Raw genomic sequence first — 24781 nt, 5'->3', positions numbered from 1 at the left:
GAAAGAGGACTCTCTCCTTGCCCGATGAGATCACTCTCATCAAAAGATACGGGTCCGCGTTTCGTTTTTTTTCCCTGTGGTTGTTTATGACAAGCATTGCTAAGGCAGCTGGCACGCTGGTAAATGAGCTCTTTTTGTCTGGCTTAAATTGGGTCATTAACATTCCAAATAGGAAGAACAAAACGCTGCTTCCCTAAGAGACGCAGGATGTAGCAGGATCCAGGCAGACATCTAAGATAACCAAGTTTAATAGATCGGTCAGCTGAAAAAGCCTCTGGGCAAAAAGATGCAACACTTTCTGAATGCGGCCAAGTTCGTGCTTGCAGGGAGCATGGCACTGCTCTCGCTCACACGCACGCACAAGTGAAAGAGGTTGGTTTTGCCCCTTCGCGTCCTTTAGATAGACTCCTACTGCCAGGCCCTTCTCCCCCGGGAGCCGCAGGGGAGAGCTCCGTCTCCCTCCACGACTAAGGAGGACTCTGGGACCTCCCGCTCTGCCCAGTCAGGGGCATGGACCGAGGTGGTCAAGGGCCCCAGGGCCCGCCGCACCAAGGCCCCTGCCCCGCCGGAGCTTAGCAACAGGTCCGCACCTCTTGCAGGCCCGGCAGAGCCCACGCAGTTGCCGGCTCCCGCAGGGAACCCAGGCTCGACCGCAGCTACTGGCCCCGCTCTCCCCAAGACAAAGCGTAAGTGTTTGTTGTGGGAGACCCCGTCCTGTGGGCACTGAGGGGCAATCTGCCGCCCCGACCCCTTAGCCTGGGAAGTCTGCTGCTTCCCGGGGGCCGCATCCGAGACACTGCGGAGAGGATCCCGCAGCTCCTCCGGCCCACAGACCACTACGCCATGCTCCTTATTCACCTGGGCACCAACGACACGGCTCGGAGCACCCCCAGCCAGGTCATGAGGCGCTACAGGGAGTTGGGAGCGGGGCTTAGGGGTCTGGGAGCTCAGGTGGTGTTTTCATCGATCCTCCCAGTCTCGGGCTATGGGCTGAGGAGGGAGAGGAGGATCCACGCGGTGAACCAAAGACTGAGGCGCTGGTGCCATCGGGAAGGCTTTGGCTTCCACGACCACAGCCCGCTCTTTGGCGAGAGAGGCAGCGAGCTGCTGGGAAGAGATGGCCTCCACCTCTCTCCCCTGGGGAGGAGGCGCTTCTCAGCCAGACTGGCTGACCTGCTCCACCGGGCTTTAAACTAAGCCCGCTGGGGGACGGGGGGACTACTGCCACTGCTGGCCCGCTGAACGGCCCTTGCAAAGCCAGCGGACCAAGGCACTTAAGGGGGCGCTTAAGGGAGCCCACCCCTGCCCCAGCCCTGGCACAATCTGTGGGCAAGGCAAGAGCCCCCAAGGGCACACTCGCCTGCCTGTACACTAATGCCAGGAGCCTGGGCAACAAGCAGGACGAGCTCGTCCTCCTGCTCAATGCAAAGAAATATGATGTCATTGGGATAATGGAGACCTGATGGGACTCCACCCAGGACTGGACCACGGGTACAGAGGGCTATACCCTGTACAGGAGGGAGTGTGTCGACAAAAGGGGCGGGGGTGTAGTTCTCTATGTGAAGGAAAGCTACATGTCCCTGCAAGCTGATGTTGGCGACCGGCATGGACAGCTAGAGACCCTCTGGGTAAAAATCCATGGGGAACACGGCACAGGGGACACAACGGTGGGAGTCTACTGCAGACCTCCCACTCAAAGTCCTGAGCTTGACCAGGAGTTCGCCCGGGAACTGACTGAGGCCACTTGCTCCAGGACCTTGGTTGTCATGGGTGACTTCAACTACCCGGACATCTCGTGGGAAGATCACTCAGCTAAATCTGAGCGGGCGCAAAGCTTTCTCTCGTGCGTGGATGACCTCTACCTGACTCAAGAAGTCTATGGGCCAACGAGAGGCAAAGTGCTGCTTGACCTGGTACTGGCTATGGGGGACGACCTAATCGGCGACCTAGTGATCGATGGAAAGTTGGGTGACAGCGACCACGAGCTGATCACCTTCACCATCCGCCGTAAAGCTGGCAAGTCAGTCAGCAACACAGAAGTCCTTGACTTCAGAAAAGCCGACTTTGACAAGCTTAAGATGCTAGTCGATCAGGCCCTCAGGGACCGTGACCCCAGGGAGATGGGAGTTCAAGAAGAGTGGTTGCTTCTCAAGGAAGCGATCCTCAGTGCACAAGCTAAATCTATCCCAACACGGAGGAAAGGCAGCAAGAAGGCACAGCAGGCCCCCTGGCTCTCCAGGGACCTAGCGGACCTCCTGTGGCTAAAAAGGAAAGCCTACAAAGGATGGAGGACGGGATTCACCTCCAAGGAGGATTACTCCGCGCTGGTCCGGTCCTGCAGGGAGCAAACCAGGAAAGCCAAGGCTGCAACTGAACTCCAACTAGCTTCAGGCATCAAGGACAACAAAAAGTCCTTTTTCAGATATGTGGGGAGCCGGAGGAAAAGCAAGGGCAATGTTGGACCTCTGCTAAACCAGATGGGCAACTGACAACTGACGCCCAGGAAAAAGCCAACCTATTAAATAGGTACTTTGCGTCAGTCTTTCATCAGTCCCACGGGACGCCCATGCCCGCTACTGGGACAGGGCGGTCAGGGTGAGGGGGATCCCCTGCCCTCCATCAATGCTGACCTCGTGAAGGAACACCTTGAGAGGCTGGATACCTTCACGTCAGCCGGCCCTGACAGTCTGCACCCCAGGGTACTCAAGGAGCTGGCGAGCGTCATAGCCCAGCCCCTGGCACGGGTCTTTGAAAACTCCTGGCGCTCTGGTGTAGTGCCCGAAGACTGGAAGAAGGCCAATGTGGTGCCGATCTTCAAGAGAGGGAGGAGAGTGGATCCGGCTAACTACAGGCCCATTAGCCTGACTTCTATCCTGGGGAAGATCTTAGAAAAGTTTATTAAGGAGGCCATCCTTGAGGGACTGGCCCAGGCTAACATCCTAAGGGACAGCCAGCACGGGTTTGTTGCGGGTAGGTCTTGTTTGACCAACCTCATTTCCTTCTATGACCAGGTGACCTATCACCTGGACAAGGGAGAAGAGATTGGTGTCATATATCTTGACTTCAAAAAAGCTTTTGATCTGGTATCCCATGATCACCTCTTGGCCAAATTGCCCAGTTGTGGCCTTGGCTCCACCACGATCCGCTGGCTGGGAAATTGGCTTTGTGGTCGGACCCAGAGGGTTGTGATTGATGGCAGTCACTCATCGTGGTGCCCTGTGACCAGTGGGGTCCCTCAAGGCTCTGTCCTGGGACCCATCCTGTTCAACATCTTCATTAATGATGTGGACATTGGAGTTAGGAGTGGACTGGCCAAGTTCGCCGATGACACCAAACTTTGGGGCAAAGCATCCACGCCAGAAGATAGGCGGGTGATCCAGGCTGACCTGGACAAGCTCAGCAAATGGGCAGATGAGAACCTCATGGTGTTTAACACTGAAAAATGCAAGGTCCTCCACCTTGGGAGGAAAAACCTGCAGCACCCTTATAGGCTCGGCAGTGCTACGTTGGATAGCACTACAGAAGAAAGAGACTTGGGGGTCATCATTGACCACAAGATGAACATGAGCCTGCAATGCGATGCTGCGGCTAGTAAAGCGACCAAAACGCTGGCGTGCATCCATAGATGCTTCTCGAGCAAATCCCGGGACGTCATTCTCCCCTTGTACTCGGCCTTGGTGAGGCCGCAGCTGGAGTACTGCGTCCAGTTTTGGGCTCCACAATTCAAAAAGGATGTGGAGAAGCTTGAGAGAGTCCAGAGGAGAGCCACGCGCATGATCAGAGGCCAGGAAAACAGATCTTACGATGACAGGCTGAGAGCCATGGGGCTCTTTAGCCTGGAAAAGCGCAGGCTCAGGGGTGATCTGATGGCCACCTATAAGTTTATCAGGGGTGACCACCAGGATCTGGGGGAACGTCTGTTCACCAGAGTGCCCCATGGGATGACGAGGTCGAACGGTCACAAACTCCTGCAAGACCGTTTCAGGCTGGACATAAGGAAGAATTTCTTTACTGTCCGAGCCCCCAAGGTCTGGAGCAGTCTGCCAGCGGAGGTGGTTCAAGCACCTACACTGAACACCTTCAAGAGTAAATTGGATGCTTATCTTGCTGGGATCCTATGACCCCAGCTGACTTCCTGCCCTTTGGGCAGGGGGCTGGACTCGATGATCTCCTGAAGTCCCTTCCAGCCCTAATGTCTATGAAATGTCTATGAAATCTTACTGGGATGCCAAGGAGGAAAAGTCTGCCTGGGTAAAAGCTGTTTGGGGAAAGTGAGCATGCTGTTGACTAGATGAGGATCCCACACGGTCAGAGCTTGGGTCACTTGTGTTCTGCTATAAAATGAAATATCATTCTTGGACAGGAACTATTGAAAAGCCTATTGCAAACAGGCTCCAGCCCAGCCTCCCACTTACACATCCGAGTCAAGCGGGGATGCATCCGTAGCTGGGGCCTTGCACGTTTCTCAGAAAGCAAGCTGCATCTGTCTCAAAAGCAATGTTGTGCAACTAAAAGCTGCATTCACCGGAAAATGGAGAGAAAAGGTTTAGAAGGTATTAGCTTGACGCATTAAGAGGTTCTATAAAAGAGACGAAGCCAGAAAACCAAACTAGTGTATTAACCTCACACAATTAATCAGGCAACTTTGATGGTGATACTAACGGCTTCAGATCTTGGGGACGGTCTGGGACTGACACACCTGTGCTCACTGTACAACGGGCCATCTCATCGGGCTGACACTTGGGCTCTGGCAGACGTTACACTTAAGACGTGATTAACCAGTTAACGGCAGATGCAATTGATGGTGCGATGCAACAAAGGATCGTCCACAAAGCTGTTGCACAAAAAACGTGTAAAAACTTTGTGGCTGGTTCCCATTGCAAAGAGCATGGGTGTCTGCATCAGCTGGCCAGGCCTCCCAGCCTTGGGGGCATGTGGGGGCCTTGATTGCAGCCTGGACTGCCAGCTGTTTGGTGCTCCCAAACTGACTGTGGTGTGCTCCCGAGAGCACGGATCAATGGACTAACTTGCTGGTGCAAGCGCAGCCCAAAATCAGGATCCCAGGATCCCCCTGCAATATGGCACGATGGGGATCTAATGGTTGGGATCAAGCATCAGTTCCCATCGCACCTGTAGCTCAGCATGTGCCGGGGCCTCTGCATAGCATCTGATTGATTGTATAGGCTCAGTGACACTGAGGCTGGCTTAAATGCAAAACATGGTGCTACAACTTGGAGCAAACAAAATGAAAACGGAACTGGGAGATATTTTCAAATCAGGGCTTCGAGAGCCAAACCCGGTGTCAGTAACAAGTGAGTGGATGAGTACTAAACTCCAGCGGCAGGCAGGACCCCTTCAACCACAAGCCTACCACAACATGCTGGCAAACTGAAACTCCTCTCAAAGAAGAGCTGGGTGCAAGGAAGTTTGTTTCTGAAGAAAAAAACATTAAAACTGCCCCAGTGCCCTGCTCTTACATTTGCAATAACAAAAACAATCCCATCTTTCAGGTATAAAGGAGGTCATTGTGAACCTTCATTTATATTTTTTAAAAAAAAATTCAAATTGAAATGTTTTGAAAGAAGCAAACCATGACACTCGGATTGCCCTAATTGGCATCTTTTTTTAATCAATATTATTTTTATCTTTGTGCATGAACATTTTTGAGGTTTCAACTTTCTGGTGAAGGGAAAACTTAGCAAAATGTCAAAAAGTCTCAAGGGAGTGGAAAGCTCAGGAGAGAGACACTTATATAAACCCAGAGGAGCTAGAAATCTGACTTTTTACATGGGGAAGCTTGGCAGTGAGTGACGGGTTATGCAGACCCTACACACAAAAGCACCAGAAAAAGGTGTAAGAAGGGCACAATTTAATTTTCCCGTTGCAGCTAATGAGCCGGTTAGAAACAGCTGCTGCAAGCCTGCAGCCCAGGCAGGCTGGGGAAGCAGGGGAGAGGCTGGCCATAGAGATGCATCCAAAAGACCTTGGTGGTAAGACGCAGAGAAGTCTGGAAGTGCATTTCAGCTGACGAGCGCTAGCCTTGGAAGCTGCAGAAACGGCGGGCGGAGGTGGCGGCTGCTAGCCTAAGAGTAAATGGGACTTCTTCAGAAGGAAGCAATACAGGGGCAAATGTAAGCTGCTTGGTCGAAGGTGGGTCCTGGCAGCCCAAGTGCTTTGAACGCAGAAGAAATGTAGTTCCCTTTGTGCACGCTGTCATTATCTTTTCCTGGTACCCAAGGCTTCCTGGTCTGTGGGGAGGACCAGTCAAATCTTTTCCTTCCCTTATGCCAGCCTTGTGCAACTTCCACTTTACTTCCTGCACTTTTGGCCAACGATCCGGTTGCACTTTTTTTGTGTTCTGCGATTTGCTTGAAGCTGGTCCCTGCAGACACTATGCTGGGTCCGGCCGGGAATGCATTACGGAGCTGCCCTGCGCGTCTGGGGATGTCAGACACTCTGCAGTGGGGCTTCAAAATGATCCGTCCCCACTAGCGTCATAATTCACCTCTCAAGAGCATCTCTCCACATTTCCTGCCTCCGTACCTTCAGGGAGCCTCACAACCCGATATTTCAAAATCAGACTTCATTATCCAGGTCGTCATTTCCATTTATCAGTGCCTTGCAGCCTCGGTTCGAATGGTGCCACGTCCATCAATCACCAAGGTGTCTTCATGTTCTCCATTTCCCTTCGTCTCTTTTTTGCCTTCAAATAAAGCATCCAGATTTTGCATGGAGTGGAGGAGCTGTGGCTGCATTCCCACATGTCCTCATCTCCATCTCTGATGAGTTCTAATTACAGCAAGTGACCTGGATTAATTGCAGGCGACATGAGAGACTTACGGCATCTTCCTTCAAGTTCCTGCATCCTATTATTGTGCATATTAATGGCTTTTCCTAAAGACCCCGTTCCAGATCACTGTTTTGCTGGGCTCAATGCTCTGTGAGCCTACAGGTAAATAAAATCTCTTCCTCCTGAGCTTACTACCTAATTTAAAACAAAAATGCAATATGTCTGACAACAGGAGGGAACTGAAGGAAGTCGAATTATGGGGTAACGTAGTTAATTGCTGAGCAATGTGGTGGTTCAGAATTGTTCGTTTAAACCCCCCACCCAAAACTAATGATCTACCTGGCGAATGCATCAGGCAGCTAGCAATGCTTAGCCGATTCCCTGCAGGCGTCACAGAACAGGTAGCCCTTGATCCGTGCTTGGAAGAAGAGGAGGGCAGCGGATAGGCAAGGCAGGGTGGAGCTGTGAAGGGCTTGAAGGAAATGAGAAGAAGCTTGAATTTGATGTAGTGGAAAATGAAGCACTAATAAAGGGCTTCGAAATGAGAGGTGACAGTGAAATATCCACGCAGCGCAGCTGCTGCTCCGTGATACTGTTCCTTTAAGAGGCCGCGCGCGCCTCGCTTTGAACAGCAACATGGTCAAGCAGCACAAACACAAACGTTGTTCAAAAATGAGACAAAAATGATGAGCTGAAAGCAGCCACCGCAGTCCTGAGGCTACTGGATTTGCAATACCAATTACGTAGCTGCAGTATTACATATTCTACATGCAAGCACTATCAGCGTGTTTCTCAAAGCAATTCAAAGGGACTACTGTACTCTGTCAAATCATTTTTGCACATCCTACAAGCTTTCAAAAGGAAAAAAAAAAAAAAAGCACGCTGGGGCAAAGCAAATAGGCCCTTTCCTCACTGGGCTCCGTGCATCTCGGTAGTGTTTTCTTCTCTTTGTTTTTGCCTTGAAATTTTAAATTTGGGTTAGAAAAGTCAAATATTTAGCATTTTGCACTCTTCTTCCGTACCACCATTTTATTGTGCTTTTAAAAGAGCAAAAGGTGGCTCTCAATATTTTATTAAACAAGGATTCACAGCTGCAAATCTGCAGGGAACCCAGGCTGCAACATCAAAGCATCGTGCTTAATAAATTTAATCCTTCCGATGCAATCAGTTGCAAGGCGAGCTGATTAATTTCGAAGACTCAAACCTCAAGTTCAGTGCTCCATTCCAACAGGGACAGTCGATAATATGAAGAGGATGTCTGCAGCAGGCTTAGGCAAACTCTAGCCTTTTCATTTCAGGTTGAAATTCCTAAAGAAACGAGCCAGGTGGATTGATTTAATGCAGCATTAAAAAAGCATCTGGGAAAGAAAAACATGCACATCAAAAAGTAATGGTGAAGCAATCTTCCCAGTGTAAAATAATTAGTGAAATGTGTGACATAAAATACATCTCTGCGTGTATACCCAACACTGCCACCGTCAGCCTTTCTTTCTCATTTCTGTGGGTGAGCCTGTAATTGGGAAAATGGGAGTTAGTCACGAACACTTGGGAAGTGCTGGGATGCCCGAGATTTCAACACCGTTGCAAAATGGGATGCGTGTTTGCATGTGTTTGTGCAACAGACACTTGCTGTGCATATTATCTTGTCTCTACAGATAAATTAGGTGAATCATGCCCCTGCCAGCTTGATTTGCTTAGCCTTTGGAAAGTACAGAGCGTGTGGAGCTTCTCGTGACTGCAATCCCACAGAAAAGGTAAGGCTGACTGCTTGCTATTGAGTAATTTCCATGTTTACCATGGCATCCCCGGCATTTACTCACCTGATCTGACACAGGCTATCAAGTACACGGGGCCAGATCGTGACACGTGGCCTGCTTGATATACCTTTCAGAGCCCAGCGCTACGGCAGCATCTCATCAACCAGAAGTCCTGCAGGACGAGGCAGAGCTGACAATCCCGGTCCGTTGCAAGTAGATGGTTGTTCGAAGTCCGCTCAGACAACATCGCACGGCTCCCTGCTTTCCACTCCGTGTGCAAGGGGGACCGCCTGGACTTTCCTTTGCTTGTGAAAACAGCACGGGGCACAGATATAACCGCTCGCTCAGAAGGGCAGGGGCCAGGGAATCAGGGATGCGTGGCGAACAACACGTGCACTTCCAAGACCTTCACAGAGTCCAGAGTGGGGAGGAGCGAGGGACAGAGGGAGATGTAGTGCTCCCACGCTCCCATCCCAGCGGTCACCAGAGAGCCGGTGCCACTTCCAGCTCTGTGGGATCCCTGGAAAGTGCTTTCTGCCTCTTCCCCAAGAACCAGGGTGAGGGGCAGGAGACCCACGTGAAAATACAGGGCACTGGGGATCCAGAAGGGACCAAGATGGACAGGCTGCTGCTTCTCCTGTCCTCTGGTGGGAAAATTTAGGGGTGAAAAGTCCGCCCTTTAGCACATGCTCTTTCTAGACAAAGCTACACACTTGCCCCCTCTGAGAAATCTTGTTTTAGACACTCCTGGCCAAGAAATGCAGTATGAAGGTGGGTGGAATAAATCAGGCAGGACTAGCAATACTACAAAATGCCTCTAGGAAGCCACACTCGGGCAGGCTCGAGTCCTTCTGTGCTACAAGTCTCCCAGCGGAAAAACGCCGCCAGAAGCAAGGCACCCAGAGTCAATCCACCTGGTACCTGCTGGAGACCCTGGCACCCATCTGACAGCAACACGTCCTGGACGGACGCGGAAAAGGTGACAGACTGAAATGCATACGCTGTGTCCGTTGTGTACGGTTCCTACAACCCACTGCAACTATGCCAAGACCAGAGGAACGATTTCATTTAGTAGCAAGAAGTGGTTCCCAGACATTTTGGACCAAGAGATTACAGGCAGCCTGCAAGCTCTCATTTTGGCATCAAATGTAACTGAGAACACCACAGAGTATGAAGGACCTTCATGAACTATGGACCAGGTATCACGGCCCTGGGACCCACAGGTTGGAACCACTGGCACACAACATCTGGAACAGCTCCATGGCACAGGGTGACTGGAGACTGATACTTCAGTCTGGTTGCCTTTCTTCCCTACATAGGAAAAAGCCTTTCTTCTCCAGAATTACAGCCCTGTCTACCTGAGCATGAGAGTATTTTCAAATATATCATTTACCTTAAACAGTCCCTTTAAGGAAAATCCATGGATGACTCTAACACCCGTGCAAGGCCTGGTTAGCAAATGTTTTTCAGACCTCCGCACACACAAACTGAAATGCAGTCTCCAACAAGGGGTGCTAATCCAGGACTAGGATTTGGAAGGTGCCATGGAAATAAAAATAGTTGTCAGTCATTAAAATAAAAAAAGGATAGGCTCTTTCCAGGGGGGTTGTGGGTTATAGGGTAGTTAAAATAGGGCCCCATGCTTCAACATGCATAAAAAAAGATTAAGTCTGTGCATAATCTACGTGAACAGGACTTTACTGTGACAGAGGTGATGAGAACGATCACCGTGATGCATGTGGCTCGTGTTCGAATTCTGGCATGTTGCCGTGTGCAAATATTGCCTAAATGCATGGCTTCCTGGGCAGTGTTTCTAGTGACAGGGTACCGTGGCAGAAATACACCTGGAGCTCAGTATCCAGCCCCTAGGACCCAACTACAAAGCTCTGAGAGTACATTTCTATTGCAAAGCGCCTACCTAGGAGGAGTCTCTTGGGTTCCTCTGACCTGCACCCGTGCACACAGACAAGTCTCTAACCTACGCGCTCACAGCCCAGGCTCCTTGCTCTGCTCTGGTGCACAAGTCACAGCTCCAGAGCCGTTTCACTTGGACCCGCGACCACTCTGTCGATCTGTGACGGTGCATGCGAGACCACGCAGCTCCTTTCAGAGCCTGGGATGGACAACGCTTCCTACAATCAACTGAGAACGAACCGTAGCAAAGTCTGCAACAGCCTAAAGAACCAGCCTGGGTCCAGGTGACCCAGGAGAGCCGAGCAACACGTGGACCAGCACAGCACCCTGGGACACCCAGTAACCCCAGCACGACTGTGCCGTGTTGCTGTTTGGCTAAGTCCTACGATGGCTCCAGAGCTCTGATCCAGCTGCCCACCATGCAAAGTAAGTGGGCAGTGAGGACGCGCTGGGTCTGGGGGTATTGCTTAGCTCACAAAGCCTTTAAACATGATACAGTCCTTAAATGCAGTTCAGAAAGGGCAGACTCACAGTCCTGGGCTCTTCCCAGCCGCCGTGACGGTGCCGTGGGGCCGGCTCCGTGCTGCTCCCTCGGTGCCGCAGCGCAGCCTTCCTTCTCTCTCGTGGGGTCCCTCTCCCTGTCTCGGGGCTGCTGCCTCCAGCCTGGGGACCCTGGGGCAGTCTTTGGCCCCGTGCTGCAGCCAACAGCCAAGCACCTTCTCCCTCCTTCTCTGTGTCTGACCCCAGGCTCCCCTCCCTAGGAGACCTGAGCTCCCAGACACTAATCAGGGTCAGCTGCTCCTCCTCCCAGGCTGACTGCAATCAGCCTGTACTGCCCGCAGCTGGGCTGCAGTCCCTGCCAACCTGCAGGCTCCAAATCCAGGAGCGGGCAGGTTGCTGCAAGTTTTTGCCAGCCAGCCTGCTCCCGGGCATCACTGGGAGGCCTGTTGTACAGGAAGGGCAATCTCAAAAATACATGCTGTAGGTGAATGCAGCCTCGTAACAGAAAAAAATAGGATTTTTTTTGTATGGGAAAATATGAGTGCATTTCTTACACACAGAATCAAAGGAAACTAGGTTGGGAGAGACCTCAGGAGGTCACATCTAGTCCAGGCCCCTGCTCAAAGGGGACTGAGGTGAGGCTGACTGGTCTATAGTTCCTCGGATCCTCCTCCTTCCCCTTCTTCAAGATGGGTGCTGTATTTGCCCGCTTGCAATCATCCTGGACCTCTCCTGATTGCCAGGAGTTTGCAAAGGGAAAGGTCAGCACCTCTGATATTACATCAGCCAACTCCCTCCGCACCCTCGGGTGCATCCTGTCCAGCCCCATGGACTTATACGCATCTGGCTTCTCTAAATAGTCCCTAACTTATTCTTTCACCACTGAGGGCTGCTCCCCTCCTCCCCAAACCATGCTGCCCAGTGCGGTAGTCTGGGAGCTGCCCGCGCTGGCGAAGGCTGAGGTAGAAGAGGCAGTGAGCACTTCAGCCCTTTCTGCATCCTCTGTCACTGGGCTGCGTCCCTATTCAGCAAGGGACCCACGCTTTCCGTGATCCCTCTCTTCCACATAAACAGCACATGCACAGAAAGGCACAACCCCTTCGATTTAAGATTTTAAAAGCTATTCATGTCTCATGTAGGTTGCTTCAGGCTTCATGAACCTCAACAGACAGAGGAACACCGTGATTAACTTACTCAGACCCACCTTACTGCTTTCTTTCCTTTAAAGAAGGTTCAGATCATAGTAATAATTTTGAGTTGGATTTTGAAAGCTCCTAATTCTCTGAACAGAATAATTGTCTGTGTTTGCAGAAGAGAAACATCTTGAAGCGATGACAATAGATTATAGCGTTGCCCAACGATGCAGAAAAGTAGAAAAATGCAAACTCCTAACCTCTGATTTATGAATACACACTCTCTATCTCGGACTGCCAGAGTTGACTGCGGTAACCACGGGTCATTTTCATCTCATTACACTTGTAAAAAGGGTAGTCTGGGAGCTCGGAGAAGTCCTGAATGCCTTTACAATTCATTGACTAGACCCATTTATGGCCTCTGGCCCTTGCACAGATAAAAAGCTACAAATAATACCTACCTGCTTTGCTAAAGATTAAACAAGTACTTTTTATTATCCACAAATTGAGAAGGCCATCATATTTTTTCATCTCTAATTTCTCTCATTAACACAAATGATCACTTCCTAAAAATAGCAGCTCCCTGGAATCCTCCCTCTTGGGAGGGGCGGGGGGGATCATGTGTTCTTGGCAACAGAAAGAAACCATAAAATGACAAAGTCATAGAGTTGTGACTTCTGCAGGTCCCATGTCCAGCCCTACATCTAGTCCAACCCACAGCCTGAGACAGGATCATCCCTATCCAAACCCAACCCCATTGTCTAACCTCTTAGCAAAACTATACAGACAACCCTGACACCACACGAGACATCACACCTGAACCTGCCCCAGGGACAGCCAAGGGATCACGGTCCCCCGTGTCCTGCTGCTGTAAAGGCTGTTAATATATACTCGTGCAATACCAAGGAGAGGGCCGCGTCCCCCCCTTACAGCAAAAATACCCATCTGGCCACGGGGCAAAATTCCTTCCTGACCCCAAATACAGCATCAGTCTGACCCTGAGCAGCGGGGCGAGACCCTCCAGCCAGGAACCTCCAGGTTTAAGTCCTGGCAGAAACATTAGCACAGCCAGGTCAAATTCCCCAACCACAGCTGCAGCCAACACCCACCGAGTCCAAGGAAGGCATAAACCCCCCTGACATGAGTAGCAGTGGCGTGGAGGGGGGAATACCCCCTCTCCGCCCCATGCAGCAACTACCAAACATATTATGAGCTGCCTGCTAGAACAACTTGGATTTAATAACAAAACCCTTGAGGGGGAAAAATGGCATTTAAACCCATTTTCACTCATGGTTGTCCCGTGCCCAGTGCCAGCCTGTATTCTACCAAAGCAGCTGTCGAAAGTGCTTCATTGCTGCACTGTGGTCACCTGTGTTTCAGTACTACACACCCCCTTGGCTTCTCCAAGACACGGGCTTTTCTCCATCTCTCCTCCCCGTGCGACTCTGCTAGATCCTTGCAGCAATCACTGGGAGGCCTGCGAGAAGGAAGGTCAGTACAGCAAACTGAAGGGAAGTGAAATGTTTCTCTGTGCCATCATGTGGTTGTTAGAGCTCCCTTAATCAACCCAAGCAGCTTCTCTGAGGCATCTAATCTGATTTTGCAAAGTGCTAAAGCATAACCATATTTTGACTTCCCTTTGATTCCAAGTATAATAAATAGCCTTTATCTAATGCTCAGGCATATAATCTAACTACACAGGCATTTCTATGATGGGGGAGTGAAACATGGCTGCAGAACCATCTTGGACTTTATCTATTTTATTACTTGAGTGGAGCATATCATATTAAATCATTTTTTTGCACTAGTTTGCTTAAGATCTGTTTTGAAGCTTCATTGGCTCCATTAGATTTGAACTTTGGTAACAAGGATGTGACAAGAATGTGGAGGAAGAAGGGATGGATTAGCCGTGCGTTTGTCCAGCGTGGTTTAGTTCAATTGTTCCTGTAATCAGCTTCAACTCAATAGGTCATAAAAAAGCAAAGCTACAAGATTATGGAGGGAAAAGCAATATTTTTACCATAAAAACAACAATTTTGAGAAAATGGCTTTTTTTGTTAGCTGTCTATACATGTGAAATGAAGTAGAGCCAGCTACCATCTCAGACACTTTTTAAGAAGAGAAGAAATGATATTTTCATGACTGAAAACTTTGGCTGGAATAGAAGGGAAATGTAAACACTGTCCCGTGCCATTTAGATAAAATTATTTACAACCATTACAGGCACAGGGTTCCTGCGCTCAAGGATAAAATAACGATACAGAAATGTCCTGCAGATGGCTAGTTTTGATCTTTTATTAGTTCTCATAATTGTCTCTTATTCATTTGTATCCTGCATAATAAGCACTCACCTTCACCGTCTGTCCAGCTTCGGGGCCATCCTGTAAGCAAAAAGATACAAGACTCAGATGAGAGGCGCTAACAAGGATCTGGTGGGGATTCAGAAATATTACCTATTAATAATTTAAATCCAATTTCATTGTGTGTTAATTTATAGGATTCTCCTGAGTACCATCAGCACAAAGCTTTTGGGACCAGACGCTTTTCCTTTTCAGGCCATGATAAAGTGAGAAATTATATGTTAAGAGGAAGCAAATACTGGCACACTTATTATTTTTCATGCTCTCAGATCACAGTTTTTAATTGCTAGCAATAAGGTTTCTGTTACGTGTTGATGTAAAATACAGACTAAGTGCTGCTTTAAATCAAAGCCTGTTTATTTAAAGACCTGTTACATTAAAAAAAGGGTTTGACCTCCAGATTTGATTTACACGTGGGACGTTGTGAGGTTATACAGAAGAAGAAGTCCATCTACTCCAGTGCCCTGTCTCGGGAGATGCATCTGAGTCAGGCAATAAACCTGCATGATGCTGTGCTAGGCTGTGTGCAGAGAGACTCCCTTCCTAGTCCCTACAGGCAGCGAGCTACTCACGCATTGTGATGACCTGCATTATGAGCCCTGCCCTGCACAACCTGGGCAGCACTTACTGGGGGCCACTGAAAATCGTCATGGCGGTAGGTACCGTACCTGATGGAGTTTGCAGAATTAGGGGTGCAGACACATGACACTTCCCCCGGTGCAAACGCAACCATGTGCATTGCAGCCTTGTGTTGGTGCACGATGCTCCCCTCCTGAGCAAAGCCGCCCCTTGGGTAGCAGGAATGTCACCACACCAACATCATATATACCAGTGCACGGGCAGTATGTATCTGCAAAATAGCACTGCGCTCCTTTTTTTTTTTTGCTCTACTTTGACTGACCGTTAGTCTGAAGCTCCATAACCCAGCGACACAAGAACAAAGGCTGAAAACTTGACAAAATGCTAAAAGGAAACAGAACGGCTTTTTCAGCGAGGTACTCGACAAACCTGAATTGAAATGGTGAGCGAGGTGCCACAGAAGTGTTTCTCCACCACGTTCCCGACCATTTGGGTTGCACGAAATAAATCAGCCACTTCGTCAGGACGCAGGTCGCAGAAACGCTCTGCCGGTCGGAGAGGGCAGACAAGGACATCTGAGGTTGCTTCGGTTAAGGCACAAATGCAAACCAGGTTGTGCAAAATGACTGTATTCATACCGTTCACTGGAGCAATGAGGTGTCTATCTTCCAGGAGAGCACATCCCTTTCCCCTTTATATTCTTCTTGATGCAGGGGTCATGCCAAGAACAGCAGCTGAAGGAGGAAGGTTTCATAGTGAAAACAGAGATCATTTTAGGATTACTTCAGAAACCTTCCCCACTCCGTTAAGCATTTGTTGTAGGTCCAAATTTTCTCACCTAAATTAACATGTAGGTGCCTTAAGAGAAGTGTCTTAACAACACTGAAAAATCGCTTGCCTACATTTCCTAGCGCTCAAGGCAGCTGGAGGCCAAGATTTTCAAAAGCAGGTAGTGACTTCAGGTGTCCATCCCCAGACAGCTCGGAGGGCCTGATTTTTCAAAGGTGAGTATGTGGCATCCCAACTGGGTAGTCACTTTTGAACGTCTTGGTCTCATATTCCTAGCTTTAGGACATCCAAGTTGAAAGCCTGGGTCTGCATGAAGAATATCAGGGTCATTACTTTAGTAACTCTGCAATTGCAAATCACTAGGAATGCTCATCTATTATTAACACGATGTACTTTTATAAGCTTAGTTAGTTAATTAGAGCTGTTTCTTGTGAAGCCCCAGGTTCACTGACACATTTTTACTTATTCTGCCTCTGGCAACAACACTTCTTGAGTCACTGAAGTGTAGCCATGAAGTAAACAATGAAAATGTACCAAGACCATTCGCAAAGGGTTTGCTTAAAGCACAACTGCCCCATCTATTCTGCCAGTAAAGAGAAACCAGGAAGTTGTATCATTCCTAATGAAGGACCCGATTCTGTAACTGCATGCTGCGCACACAGCCGACGGTCACTTCTGACACGTTTGGGGGGTGGTCGAGGGAGCCGGCTCGGGAAGCTGGATCTGGATGCTCATGCTGCAGGAGAGCCCTTCTGGGCACCTCCAAGGACTTCCTCCCCTGGGGAGCACCTTTGATTGCATGTGAATTTGGATGAGCAAATGGTATGGAAAGTGAATGGCTTGTTACTTTTTAAATACTAAAATGAGAGCTTTGCCAACACTTTAAAGAAATTCAAGCTCCATATCAGTGTAATACAGAAGCACAGGTATGCTCACAGCTCCTATAGGCCTGCAAATATTCAGGAAAAGTAACCAGGCACTGCTCTGAAGCTAAGAGGTTCAGACAAAAGTTGAAGTGGTATCAGGAGGATTTTCAAGGTGCCCAGGGAGAGATTTGAAATGAAAAATCAATACATTGAGGGGACAGTTTATTTGCATAAATAGAGACAGGACGCGTTCCCAGGCGTAGCAAAGGAAGCAGATTTGCAAATCTGTTGTGAAATAACCTGAGGTCTCTGGGGGTGAAGTCATCGAGGCCACATCCCGATCGCTTTTCAGAACAAAAATTGCAACAGACAATATTGAAATGGGGCCAGACCTCTCCAGGGAGACCCGTATCTACCAGTTTCCATTGCTCTCAAGAGACGCGGGGTGCTAAGCAGCTTTGAAGATGCAGCCTCTGTTGTTTAACAGAGCACAGTAAGTCTCTGTGCTGTCCCCATGAGTTCTCCCTAATTTACTGAAATGAAACATTTTTGGGAACAAAAAACAAAACAAACCGTACAAGCATATTGGTATTTATTTTGCTAATGAAACCACCAAAGAGATGAATAAATGCTGTGGTTCGGAGGGCTTCTGGTTCTAGGAGGCTACGCCCCTGCCCGAGCCTAAGGTGCCTGAAGGGCATAATAAAGCTCCAGTAATTTATTTGCCCGTCTTCCCCGAACGCTGTACAAAGCACCTTCATAAAGGATGCTGCTGGTTGAACTTGGGGCCCCAGGGAAGAGCTGGAAACTTGCTGCGCAGACCTGATTTCCATACCAGGAATAAAGGAACAGAAAAAACTAATTAATTTTACTTGTGAAAAGGAAATTCATGTCAACAGTGAAAGAGGAAAAGGGACATTTGTTTAATCTGAGTTCATTTTTCAAAAGGAAAAAAGGGAAGCCGTTACCCTTAGGGCATCTGATACTTAAGTAGATAATTATCCTTCTTCTGCAGCACTGCTTTATTATCATGGGTCAATGAACCGTTTATAAATGAAGAATTTCCCTTCACTCACCTCTAGCAAAACTACCGCTTACATTAAGCAAGTTTCCTTTTTTCTTTGCGAGTTTGTTTCCAGTTTCTGTCTTCCCGAATCGTGCCGGCGCCCCAGTCAGCTCATGGCAAAGACCTCGAGCATAAATGATTGCCCCAATGGTGGGGCTTGCAGCAGCGCAGTAACGTGGTACCGCTTGCTACTGTCCTGCCTCGATATTATCATGCAAAGCACAAGGGAAGCTGTGACCTGCTGGGTGATGGATCACGGGACAAACGCTGCCTTTTGTTCCTGGCTCCATCTCTAACTTATTCTTTAAATTGGGGCTGAGAACTGCCCACCTCACCCACCCTCTCTCTGGCCTGTTTCTTTTAATGTACTTAGCTGCTGGAAACGGGGATCATTTTTACGATGCATTTTCTCACAGAGGCTTTGTCTCAGTTGAGGCCTTCCAACATCCTATTGAAGAACACCCCCTTCCCGTTTAGTTACTGAGACTTGCTTATAGCTCAAGCTCCATTTGAACCACATTTTTCTCTGTGAATATGATAAATAATTCAAAGGTGCAATCACAAACTGGAGCATCTTCCCTGAACTTTCCATTATTTCAAAAATAATTCAGTGATAACTACAAAGAATAATGATGGAAATTCTGAATCAGAGCTAAATTAACATGAGAATTGCAATTAGGACAAGATTCAAGTTATATTTAACTAAGAATGCATAAAAAGGCAAAGGCAGAAATTAATTCATGGCTCCATTGTGGCCATTAAAAATACAGTGCAACTTTGCACGAGAATAGGAGACCTAAAAACAATGCCCTGGTCAAATTTTAATCTGGATAAATAATCTATGTATCTCATATTGTCCCCTGGAGTTTAAAAATAGATAAAGTATTCATCACTTCCTGTCACAACCCATTGCAAAGCATTTATTTCTATGTACTGGAGAAAAGCTGCCAGAGGCGGTTACATTTCAGCAACGGGAGAAGCAACTCTATGTCTCGTCTCCAGTGGGTGCGTGAAGGTCACCGGGATCTTTCTGGAAGAAAAGTGCTCGCTAAGTCTACCCTGTCATTCATCTATCACAATTTTCAAACACGTTCACCCATTGATTAGGGAGTAGAAATACTTGTAAACCTCCAGGAACGAGTCAGGAATCACTCTAGGAAAGACTGCGGGTTTATTTAAAATCTGCTACCTAAGGCAACTTCACATGAAAGGGGAAAGTACATGGCACCTCTCTGATATCCAAGAACATGCTGTCTCCATTTTGGAAATCATCACTTTGCTGTCGACGCGTTCAATGGTTTCAGGCTTCCTTATTTTAACCACCAGAATCAATGATTTCACCCTGTTTTTGTTCATTCGCAATTGCCACTGAATGGGGAATCTTGTAAGCTTTGATATGCACAGCTGCATCTTTCCTTCAAGTTCATCTGTCAGTCCACACCATTAAAGTAGAATACATGCAATCTAATAAGCTGACTTCTTTGTTCAACGGCATAAGAGAGCTTGTTACACCTCATTATAACTTAAATTCGTATGGTCCTATAAATAAAACTCGCAAAGGTCTCTGAGAGGTCATTTCTTTTATCCTACACACACACAGGCACACGCTTTCTGCCTGCATTGCTTTCTTATATAAACTGGGAATTTTTAGACTTTCCAAAAACCACCAGTCAATGCCACTTTGTTATTCCAGACACCCACGGAGAGGCAAGGCGGCAGCATAACCCAGCCCTGAACAGGGTCCAGTATTTACACACATCTAATCCACCTGAAGAGCGCTTCCTTCAAAGCGGACATTGGAAGATGGCACGCTTAGCTCCTCCAAATTTTGATAATTTGCGTGATCCTGGCCAAGTCACTGATGTCTCAAGAGCCGCTCTGTAATTCAGGATGAATAACCTTGTTTCTCTCTCCATTCATCTGTTTAGTTCTTCTGCTTTTTCTCCTTCTCCTTCTGCTTGGAGCAAGGACTGGCTCTGAACACGTGCATTTGCAGGACCGATCACAAAGGGACTCCCCCGCCGGTTGGAGCTTCTAGGCTTCACTGTGACACCGACAGCTTCTTTTCTATGGCAAAAACGGCATCTTTATCTTTGTGCGCTTTGGCATTTTTGTCAATTCAGGAGCTCTTGGCCATCAGACATTACCAGGGATCACTACGTGGAAGTGGCTCTCGCCGATCCACACATCAATGATGAGTGCTAGTGATATTCGATACTATTTTTGCCACACACAAGTGTAAATCCCCAAATCTCAACATCTTCCAGGAGGCATTGCATGGTGATTTCCTGCTTCTTGTACAGCAGGAAACGCGCACCAGTGATTTTACTGCGCTCCAGACTAACGCACCATTTCCAGGGTGCACGTTTTCACACCGTAAATGCATGTGCAATTTGCGGCTGGAATTCAGAGCCGTGGTAGTTGGCTTCATTTGAAATTGGCCCTTCAAACTTGTAGCATGAAAACTGCGTATCTAAGGCCTGAATCCAAATCCCAGCAAAGTCAATGGAAAGAAGAGGTGTAATTAGGAAGCTCTGCACCCTGGGAGAGAGGAAGGGGAGAGGAGCAGCAACACAACTTGCCTGAACCCAGCAGTGGGTGCTGTGGCACAGACTCCCGCTGCAAGCTGGCACCCAAGACCGGTGCCCAACTCGCACGGTCTTAATTACACGACCGATGGGAGGACTCTTCTCTGTGTGCTCTGGATGAGGCCCTTCATTTGACCTTGAGATCATCACAATTAAGTGACCAGATGGACATCTAACATGCCTACACAGGAGGCAAACATGCACACGTATATATGTGTGTGCATGTGCGTGTGCGTAGCTATGCCCATCTTTAAATCTAATGAGAACGTGTCTCAAAAGAAATCAAAGATCTGACAATCCCATTTAGCAGACAAACTTTATAACCGAAGGGAGCTTCTTCTTTGTTTCAACCAATGTGTTTGCTGCACATACAAACATGCCCTGCATTTTGGCATTTGCTTTGTATTTTATCCTCTGCTTCAAACAAAGCAAAGCAAAGCTTTCTGGAGACAAATGCTCTACAGGTAGTGACTTCCTGACAGCAAGAGAGTCTCCTTTTCTGAGGGACCAGCACACTAAACACCTCTTTAGTACTACAAACTACTTGATGTTTAAAAAACCCAAAACAGGAAAAAAAAAAAAAAACCAACCAAGAGAGGTAGAGGAAATAAAACAGAGTCATTGGTCTTTTTTAAACAAAGTGAAAGGTTAATTGCCTCTTTATGACACTCTCTAAAACCTCTTGCGTCTGGCTGATATTGTCTCTACTACTATTGTCCTAGCAGTAGCTGCAAAAAGTTTCAGTTAAGTGGAGCTATTCATTTTCAAAGCAGAGTGACCAGGGACCTACATGAAAAAAATTCTTTTCCTTGTCATGAGGACAAAAACTGAGATATCAAAAAAAATGCTCACGATCAAATGAGGGCTCAAAATGACAAAATATGTGGATCAGGAAACTGAGCTGTTAAGAAAGGGCAGAAATGTTTTATTCTGAGAGCACTGAAACCTTTTTCTAGTTGTCCCCCCTCAGTTCTTCAAGCTTTACTCGATGTCAAATTCGGAAATGAAACATCTTTTCAACTTGAAAAATCTCCCCCTCCATTAATTTTTCAAGTCGAGAGATTCATCAAAATGCTTTTGTGAATAATTATGATTCTGAACTAATCAATGTTCAGCAAAACCCTTTTCAACAAAAAAAAAAAATTCCACCCGGCTTTAACAACAGAGACCGAATGCCAACCTCCTTTCATTTCTTTCATGAGCCTTTGTTAACATCGTACAAGAGAGCGTTTGCTAATTTGCACTTCAGCTCTGATTATCTCTTATGGCTAAATGTATACCATCCATTTAGCAAATGACTCTCAGCAAGAACTCTCTTGTCTTTGAGATTAAGGCCTTGCTCATTTTAGACCTTGTAAGTCCGCATTGTTGTATGAATAGCAGGATTAATACTTCATTTCACTCATGCAGACTGCACAACCTGCTAGGGTGCTAACCCTAAGTAGCACTGCAATATATTTTGAGTGGGAGGAAATACATGAGAAAAGTATGGGGACGACTTTGTCCCCCTTATTGCTCCGTTTGCACCCTCCTGGGGCCAAAAGGAGGTGGACTTGTATGGTGGCTGCAGCTCAGAGGCTAGAAGTCCCAGTTTGGCAATGAAGTAGTGAGAAAATTTCAGCATATGTGTGTGCTGAGATACAGGCGGCGTAGGGGAAAAGAGCTCTTCTTTGTCTCAAGTTTTGCCCTGCCTGGTTTTGGGCAACGTGATGGAGAGCCCAACCAGGCTTTCAAGCACCGCCCCCATCTCTGAGACTGTGTTGCAGGGCCTTGGCTGGCATTTCCAAACATCAGAGCTTTATCCAAATGGAGAGGCAGAGGTGAGTAGGGAGGATGCAGGACTAACGACGTGGACGCTTCAGAAGCCAGCCGCGGGCCCCGTTCTCCTTTCCTGTCCCCATCGTTAAACGTTCGGAGGCGCCTATCTCTATCCGAACTAAAGCGTCTTGGTCCCGGAGAGCCTGCACATCATAGCATGAAGGCTAAAGCAGAAAAATAAAACATGGCCCGTTAAAGACTGAATCACAGACCTCTTAACGACGGAGAGAATTCACCTCCCTCTGCAATGGGCCGGCACAGTGCTGATGCGTCACTTCAGCTCCACTTAACCCAGCAAATTAGGGCATAAGTGGGACTTAAGTGGTGTGCAGGCCTCGTGTTGGCCCTCTGCACAGGGGTGAGCTCCCTTCAATAAGGACAGAGCGCCAGACTTTCAGGAGCAGATTTCTAGAGACTGCTGGGCAGAAGAGCAAGCATCTTGGCAGGAATGCAAAGCTCCAGACAAGCAGTCTCTGGAAGGGATATACTTGCATGCCTGGGTTTCAGTGCACGTCAGGAAACTGGTGGTAGGTTATTTAGAAAGCAATAATCTTTTTAGAGCTTGCTAATTCTGAGGGAAATATATCTGAGAACTGTAAAGACGATATTATGGAGAACCAATGGAAATGACTCATAATAAAAACTGAAAGATTGCTTCAGATTATTCAGGCAAACACAATGCACATTTCTAATCTGTTCTGCCACTTCTTGGGATTCATAAAAAAAATCATTAAAATAAATCAAATTATCTAAACATCGTCGATCTTGATAAGGGGGTTTGGTGCATGGTTACATGAATGCAGAGAACCAGATTTCAGCAGCAAAACTGAGACTTAGCAGTTCCAACGCAACAAAAGAAAATCAATATAAATCTCTGACAGAGATCTGGGTGTACCATGATGATAAGAACAATGCTTCAGACCTACATCGCGGCTTTTTACAGCTTCTGTCCAATCTATTATTTACAATAGGAGATCGTCTAACGCCATGAAGCCACTTAAAATAATTCTTAACGCCACTCAAAAAAATGCAATACTTCCAAGAAATGGACAATGAATATGTGTATAAGAAAACCCCATTTCTTTGATTTAAATGTGGAAGTTGTATGAAGTCTGAATTGCAGTGGGCAACATCTATCAAAGTAACCCATTACACACAGTGCAGTGACTGGAAATGGAAATACGCAGTGGGGAAATGCTGGATGCATTCCTTCATTTGATATACATCTAAAGTGACTGGCCTGGGTTGCATCTAGCAGGTCTCCAGCAACTAGGTTACACCAACCTTGGTCAGTGTGACTAGTATTTTACACCCCTGGAACAGCCCCATTGTAGTAGCCATGAGAAAGGCAGGATTTGCAGACTGCCACCGTAGGCATAGCTCCAGGACACCTTGTGCCTCAATGCACCATGTCTGCTCACAGCCCTGCACCTCGTTTCCATAAGTTAGAAATTGTTGCTTACCAGTTGGACAACAAATATGACAAATATGTTTTTAACAATTATATTGGTCCTTTCATTCTGGGAGGATCCAAAACTATATCTATGGCTACTTGTCTAATGCACAGAATGCGTTATAGGCTCATATGCATACATCCACATCCATTTACAGCACCAGTGAAACACAACCACTACTGGAGGGCAGAGTAGAAACCAGCTGGTACTCGGGACACAAGACTGGGGATGGATATTTTGACCAAGGGCCGTGAAAGGCGCCACACGATCTTACATATCCACTCAGTACAGCCAAGACCTCTATTTTAATGTCTTATCCAAGCTACTGGCACCACAGCACTGAATTCAACTTATCAGACTTAATCCTGCTAGAATTTGAACATGTCAGTTCCAGAGACGCATTTCAGACCTAGGGCTTAGGCTCATAATCCAGTCCCACCACCTGAAAATACCAATAACTTGTGAGAAAATGCTTCAAAACACATTTTTAATTACAGTTTTGGACACCATTATATTAAAGAACTGGCTAAATCCATTGTGTTCATACTATCTCCCAAGTTTCAGAAACTGTTAGGACCAAACAATTTATTACTAATGACTACGGCTATGGCAAACTTGCTTCCTTCAGCTTTATTGAAAGCCATATTTCAGGCTTTTAAATTTATTGGATGCCAGGTTTAATTACTAGGAAGGGATCATGAAATTTCTTTTGAAAACCATCCCTTATGCCAGTGCTATACAGAAACCATCGCCTAACCCTGCTGTGTGTGGACCTGAAGGGGGTAGCAAGATAATGGAGTTTGAGGGTATATTTCTGTGATCTGGATATCCAAGTCTGGAAGAACTGCCTGGGCTCTACAGAAGAAACAGGTGGTTCTCCAAACACTGGGTTGAACGGCTTTGTTTTAAGTGTAAAGAGTCATTTACTTCTTCCCACCCACTGTTTTCTCCCAGGATTTCAGGTTTTGATGCAGGGCTTGGCTTAGCGTGTGGTTTTGTGGACCTCTAATGGTTCAGCTAGCTCTCGCAGTGGTACTCCTCAGCTACTTATGGGGTAGCTCCACCAAGAGGAGAACATCAAAGGGCTCTGCTGGGTGATGTGTAGGCAGCCAATATAAGTTCCTACCCTTTGTGTGAAGTCCATTAAACTCACACTGAGCCTAAGC

General features: G+C 47.5%; 1 protein-coding gene across 13 annotated transcripts in view; it reads right to left on the bottom strand.

The window, feature by feature from the left end:
• Window positions 1–24781, bottom strand: part of FHIT (fragile histidine triad diadenosine triphosphatase) — a 772226-nt gene that overhangs the window by 148170 nt on the left and 599275 nt on the right. For all 13 annotated transcript variants that reach the window (XM_090022431.1, XM_090022433.1, XM_090022426.1 and 10 more), the window contains 2 exons: window positions 15464–15609; window positions 14447–14476 (listed from right to left, as the gene is read on the bottom strand). In XM_090022431.1, the coding sequence (XP_089878557.1) occupies window positions 14447–14476; window positions 15464–15609 (176 nt within the window). The remainder of the gene's footprint in view (window positions 1–14446; window positions 14477–15463; window positions 15610–24781) is intronic.

This window comes from Crocodylus siamensis, chromosome 11 (assembly GCF_052110815.1).
Source record: "Crocodylus siamensis isolate JL-2025a chromosome 11, ASM5211081v1, whole genome shotgun sequence".
Classification (NCBI taxonomy): domain Eukaryota; kingdom Metazoa; phylum Chordata; order Crocodylia; family Crocodylidae; genus Crocodylus; species Crocodylus siamensis.
This window is presented reverse-complemented; position numbering and strand designations above follow the sequence as displayed.